The 6,000-nt window shown below is 51.7% G+C and overlaps 1 protein-coding gene across 1 annotated transcript in view; it reads left to right on the top strand.

Annotated features, from left to right (window-relative positions):
• Positions 1-6,000, top strand: part of TLL2 (tolloid like 2) — a 122,786-nt gene continuing 116,786 nt past the window's right edge. The window contains exon 1 of the mRNA XM_081268857.1: positions 1-545. Coding sequence (XP_081124983.1) covers positions 353-545 — 193 coding nt within the window. The 5' untranslated portion in view covers positions 1-352. The remainder of the gene's footprint in view (positions 546-6,000) is intronic.

The raw sequence follows: 6,000 nt of genomic DNA, 5'->3' as shown, positions 1-6,000 counted from the left end.
CGTCTCGGGCGCCCGAGTGATTGGTTGTCCGGGGTCCTTGGCGAGGGCTCTGTGGTCCAGCCCTGGTGGAGAGGGGCGGAGCGGCCACTGCTCCAACCACCGCCGCCACCGCTACAGTCGCAGCCGCCGCAGCCCCGGCCGCTGGGCAAGTCACTCCGAGCGGCTGCTTTCCGGGTGCCCCGACACGGACAGGGGGCGCCGCGCTCAGCTCGTTTTGCTCCAGAGCCATGCCGGGCAGCCGCGTGTAACCGCCGAGCTTCGACCGCCGCGAGCCCACCTCGTGCACCGTCCCTCGCCCGAGCCGAGCTTTCTGTGCACGCAACTCTCTCGGCCCCCGCCGCCCCGCACCACCATGCCCAGGGCGACTGCCTTTGGGGCCCCGGTGTCACTGCTGCTGCCGCTCCTGCTGCTGTTGCTGTTGCCGCTGCCCCGCGGCACTGGGGGGCTAGAGGAGCGCTTGGACGTCGCCTCGGACTATTCGGCTCTGGAAGGCGAGGAGGGTGCGGAGCAGCAGCTGGAGCATTACCACGACCCGTGCAAAGCCGGTAGGTGCTGTTGCCTCCGGGGAAGTCCGGCAGAAGTTTGCCTTTGAAATGCAAATGAGTGGTGGGCAAGCCGGCGCTGCAGTCTGTGGGGCTGGTCTCCCCTCCCCTCCCTGGAGATGCCCCGGGTTTCCCGGGAAAACAATGCTTACTAGGAGCTGCTTAAATACCCCTCTGAGCCCTGGACGTTCCGGCAGGTTTGCTGCGCTCACCGGGTGGTGGCCGCAGGGACGTTCCCAAAGTGAATCGAGTTGAGTACCCGAGGCCGAGAGGGCGCTGAGGGTCCGAGGCTGCCTGTCAGCCGAGGGTTCAGCACCGGCCGCCGCCGGACGCTTTGGGCTGTAGCAGAGCAACCGGCTGGGCGCGGCGCTCCCGGGCTCAGATGGAGTTGCTGGCTCTAGCTTCACAGCATTTGTAAGTTTTGCTCAAAGTTTCCCAAGATCTGTAGGTACTGTTGGGAAGAAATTTTAAGAAGAAAGAGAAAAGCTTCACGGTCTGTAGAAGGAAAGGTCGCCTAGGAAGAATGCGCAGGACTTGAATTGCGGCAAACTTCCCGGTAGTCCCCTCAGCATCGTCCCGGCCCGGAGATGCCCTGGGCAGGCGGAGATGGAAACCGGCAGGTGCTCTAATCCTGCCAGGAAGCGGCGCCCGGGACGCGCGGCTTCTGCTTCCCGCGAACTACCAACTAGCTGGGGGTTCTCTGGGTAGTGGCTTCCGAGCAGGAATCCTTGAGTTGTCAGCCCCAGAAGGACCCAAGCTCAGGTTCCAAAGATAGCTGAAGGGGCAGTTCCCAGCCAGGCCAGGGGGTTGCTCTCCTCCCGGGGAGGTGCTGGGCTCAGAGGACCCCACTCCTGCTCTGTGGCCAGGGGCCCGAGGGTAGTGGTGTTTATCTCTGAGCATTGTCTAGCCAGTGTCACTTAGTGGCCAGCTGAGACAGCAGAAAGAGGTAAGCCGTCACCCTCAGAAGGCAGGTTGCATCTTCCAGGTCTGTGCCAGTGTCATGGTCCAGAGCTGCATTCTCTCCTTCCTCTTTCAGCCTCGTTTCCTCATCTCTAAATTGGGGAGCAAATAGGAAGGCTCAGATGATTTATGGAAAAATTATTTTCCAATGGAATGACGATGATAGCATTTTAGTTATTTTTATTGTTACTGCAGTGGCTCTGGTATAGCCTGGGTGGAAACCAGAGGAAGACAGGAAAGAAAAGGTTCCTAAGAGACTAGAGGACCTAGGGAATTTGTGAGACCTCAAAATTACATAAAGGTTGAAGATCAAACCAGGCATGAGGAGCCTGGTTTTACCACAGGGAAGATTCTTGCAGAATATCCACCTAGTGCTATGTCTTGTGGGTCTTCTGAGTTGAGAAGGTGGGCAGAAGTAATTCAAGAGAATGTCAGCAGGTAGCATGCGGTGCCTCAGGGGACATCACTCATAGCCAAGGGAGAAGGGTATCCAGAGTGCTGTTGGGATGGCAGTCTGGCCCTGAAAAGAGGGTACTGAGTTTGGGAGAATGGGGCAGGGGTGAATCAGCCACTAGTGACACCTGTCAGGTACTAGTCTCTGCCAGGTGGGAGCTGGCACTTGCAGAAGGCAGTCCAGCAGCTGGTGCTCAGGAATAGGTTGAGCACCTGAAGTATGTTGGATGCTGGCCTGGACACCGCAAATCCAGAGGTAAAAAAGACACAGTGCGGTCTGTGAGAGCTTCCCAGCCTGGTCTCAGCCTTGAGGGAGATCCGTGAGGCAGTGTAGCCTGATGGGACCTCATTTTCTCTAGCAGTTTTGGAGAGAATGTTGGATAACCAGGGGCAGGCATGTTCTGCAACTGTTGCCCACAGGATGGGATGGGCTGGCAGGGCGAAAACGTGGAGGATCCTGGGAGTGTGGTTTCAGTCAGCTCTGTATCCTCCCAGCCCTCTGGCCTCTCTGGGCTATGTGATGCTGAGAGTGGCCAGAAGAGGGCAATGGCAAGGGAGACCTAGGGAGAAGGAAACAAATCTCATTCTACTCAATCTCATGGAAATTCCTTGATCTAGGGAACAGCCATATGGAAGGGCAACAAGCAATTCAGAGGGCACTGAAGTCTCAATGAAAGGATTTGCCTTTGTGCTCAACTGAAGGGAACTGCACTTCCTGGTTGCGTATTTAAAGCAAACCTTTAAGAGCAGCTCATTCCTGTCTCAGCCAGAAGCCCTTCTCCTAGGATCTGCTTCAGGGTTTCTAATCTAAAATATTTCCCACGTATCTCTTCTCCATTGTGGGTCTCCATTCTCTGTGGATCCCGCTTGCAGAGGGGAGAGACTTAGATCTGTTCCTGGCCTCTCAGTAGCCATGTCACCTTGGACGCATCCCCTGTGGAAGGAAGATTTTGGTCTTGTTAAGAGTGACAGTTCTGGGGTACTTTCCTCTTGGTTCTCATCAGCCATCTTTCCCTGGGACCACTTTACACCTAACAGGCATTTGAGCCCCCCCCCCCCCCCCCCGTTCCTTCCTATTCAGTGTTTTATGGTTTTGTGACCTTTGATTCCAGCCAGGCTTTCAGAGGCTGAGCAAACTTGCAAGTGTTATATGTACTATTTACAATGTTAATGTTTACAGTTCATCACTTTTTCAATTTACTTTTTACCATTTTTACCAGTTTACCTTTATTTTTACCATTTGCTCTGCCGTTATAAGTTGCATGACCTTGAACAAGTCATTTGATTTATAATTTCTGACAGATGGAAGTGCTTAGAACAGTGGTTGGACACATTGTTAGGTACTTTATAAATAGATTTTCTAGAAATATGTGGAAAGAACATCTTCATGCAGATCTTTTGAAGCAGATTTTAAGCTGTAAATTCTATATTTACTAATAGATAGTCTTTGATGCTGTGAAGGGGGATGACTTTTATATCAGATGATTATGGAGTGGGACTGAATCTGTGAAGCACTCCTGGCCTGGGACTGGTGAGGGACGTTGGGTTTCTGGGGTACATATTTTTGTCCAGTGGTTTATAGCTCTGCTGTTTTGCTTTTCCTCTGATTCAGACAGAACAACCCTGTACTATACCGTAAATCATAACACCCTCCCACTACCAGGCCTCTGAGAGCAAAGCTTGGTGCGTCTTTTGCTGCTGCCTGACCTCATCCATAGCTCTTTAAGTAGATTCAAGCCAGAAGGCCTGGATCCTTATCAGACCTTGCCTCTTACTCTCTGTGTGACTATTAACAAGTCATTTTACTTCTGCGTGCCTCAGTCTCTCCATCTGCAAAATGGAGATGAGAGCAAAAATACTTGTCTTGTAGGCTAGATATAAGGCTAGTTTTATTTGAATTCCTCAGAGAGCAAGGCCTTATACAAGGACTTGTGTGTAGACAGTGTATTTGGAAAGCAATCCCAGGAACCAGAGGGGAGGGAGCAGGAAGGGTGAGATAGAGAAGGAAATTCCATGTAGGGAGTGGGATTGAGGTAGCTGTTTTATGTGATGGGATTTTGACCCCAATGAGACCTCAGAGAAGCTTGCAGAATATTTCCTAGAATTATCTGCCCAAAGGATAGGAGGCTGGAGCATTTATCCAGAGGCTGCTCCCTTCGTTGTTTGCTCCCTGATCCAGTCTATATTCCTGCACAAGAGACCACCCCCAACTCAGTAGTGTAGAACAATCACCATGTTCTTATATCTGGAGTCTGTGGATTAGGAATTTGGAAAGGACCCAGCAGCACAGCTTTTGTCTGTTCCATGTTGTCTGAGCCTCACCTAGGAAGATTTGCAGGCTGGAGTGACTCACCAGCTAGGGGCTAGAGTCCTCTGGAGGCTCGTTCACTCACATGTCTGGCAGTTGAGATTGGCTGTTGCCTGGTACCTCAGTTGGACTGTTGGATAAAACATCTGCAAATGGTCTCTTGTGGTTTCTCTGTGAGTGCTAGTTGGGCTTCCTCATAGCATGGCCACTGGACTCTAAGTGAATCCATGAGAACCAGATGGAAGCTATAGTGCCTTTGATGGTCTTGCCTTGGGCTTATGAATCATCACTTCCACTGTGGTCACAAGCCCTCCCAGACTCAAGGGAAGGGAACAGAGACTCACCTGTCTAATGGGAAGAATGTCACAGTCACATTGTTAAACGAGAATGTAGGATAGGAGATATTGTTGTAGCTGGTTGGGGAAACTGACCTGCCATCCTCCTGCACATCCAGGCTTTGTGGGCCCTCCAGGTTCAGAAAGTCCTAGAGCAGAAATGTGGGGAGACATGGAGTGAAGGCATGGAATTGCCCAGAGTTGAGCTGAGAGCATGTGACTCAGGTCATCAAAATTGTTTACATGAGGCTCAGATTATGTGAAAGTGCTTGTATAGCCTTTGAATTTATTAAATCCAAGGGAACCTGTGGGCAGCCAGCTTTACTTTTCAGCCAGTGGTTGGACAGGTGCCAGAGCTTCCTCACAGCTGAGTCCTGGGTTGGTGATATGATAAAGTTGGTGGCACCTGATGATGCATGGCTCAAGAGCCAGTGGTGAGGGTTGTGGCCTGGGAACTGGTCTATTTCTTTGTGAGCAGGTTTAGATCCCTTTCACACTTTCAGACCTTACTTCTGCCTAGAATTTGGGCCTCACTCTACCTTGTCGTTCTCTCCAGGATGCCTTACTAATCAGGTGTGTTTTGGAGGGGGTCACCTAGATAGAGCACTCTCTGGGGCATCTCTTGCCAGCAGCCATCACATTGCTGATGTAAGACTAGAATGTTAAACTTTACAGAGTCGGGGATTTTGTCACAACGCCGGTACCTACCGTATCCAGCATTCTGAAGGCATTGGTCATCATCTGTTGTACCAGGGAGGAGTGATTCAGGCCCTGTGTGGGTTGGGTCCTTTGCTGATGGAACTCCATACTTGCTGTCAGCCTGATAGGAAAAGTAGCCCTGGCCAGAGGGCTGCAGACCTCATGGGAATTCCTGGAGCTCTTGGGCCCCAGGGCAGGGCTTCTCCAGCCTTTCTACCCTTCATGGCAGGCACCAGCACCCTGGTTCCTATACAGAGCTGAGTCTCACAACTGGCATCCCAGTGGTCCCCCAGGAGAGTCCCACGGGCCACGCCCTGGTTAAGGCCCCTGGCATTTCCACAGCTTGATTTTCATTCCCACTTGTCATGAGGTGCTTGCTGATAGGCAGGTGCTGATTTGATGGAATTGAAATGTTTCAGGGCCATATTGGATTTATGTGTTCGTCTTCCCAGTCTCCAGGCAGAAGCAGCATCTAGTCTACCTCTGTCTCTCCTAGTTCATTCCATGCAGTGTCCCAGAGAAGACTGGTTAAAGGTACAGGATCTGACACCTGCCAAACATGGATTCAAAATCTGCCCCTTGAGCTGGGCATGGTGATGGCACCTAAACTCCCAGCTACTTGGGAGGCTAAGGCAGGAGAGTCACTTGAGCCCATAAGTCAGAGACCACTTTGGGCAAATATAGCAAGACCCCATCTCAAAAA

The sequence above is a fragment of the Spermophilus citellus genome (genome assembly GCF_964194105.1).
Source record: "Spermophilus citellus genome assembly, chromosome: 15".
Classification (NCBI taxonomy): Eukaryota; Metazoa; Chordata; class Mammalia; order Rodentia; family Sciuridae; genus Spermophilus; species Spermophilus citellus.
Note: the sequence above shows the minus strand (reverse complement) of the source record. Positions and strands in the feature narration are given on the sequence as shown.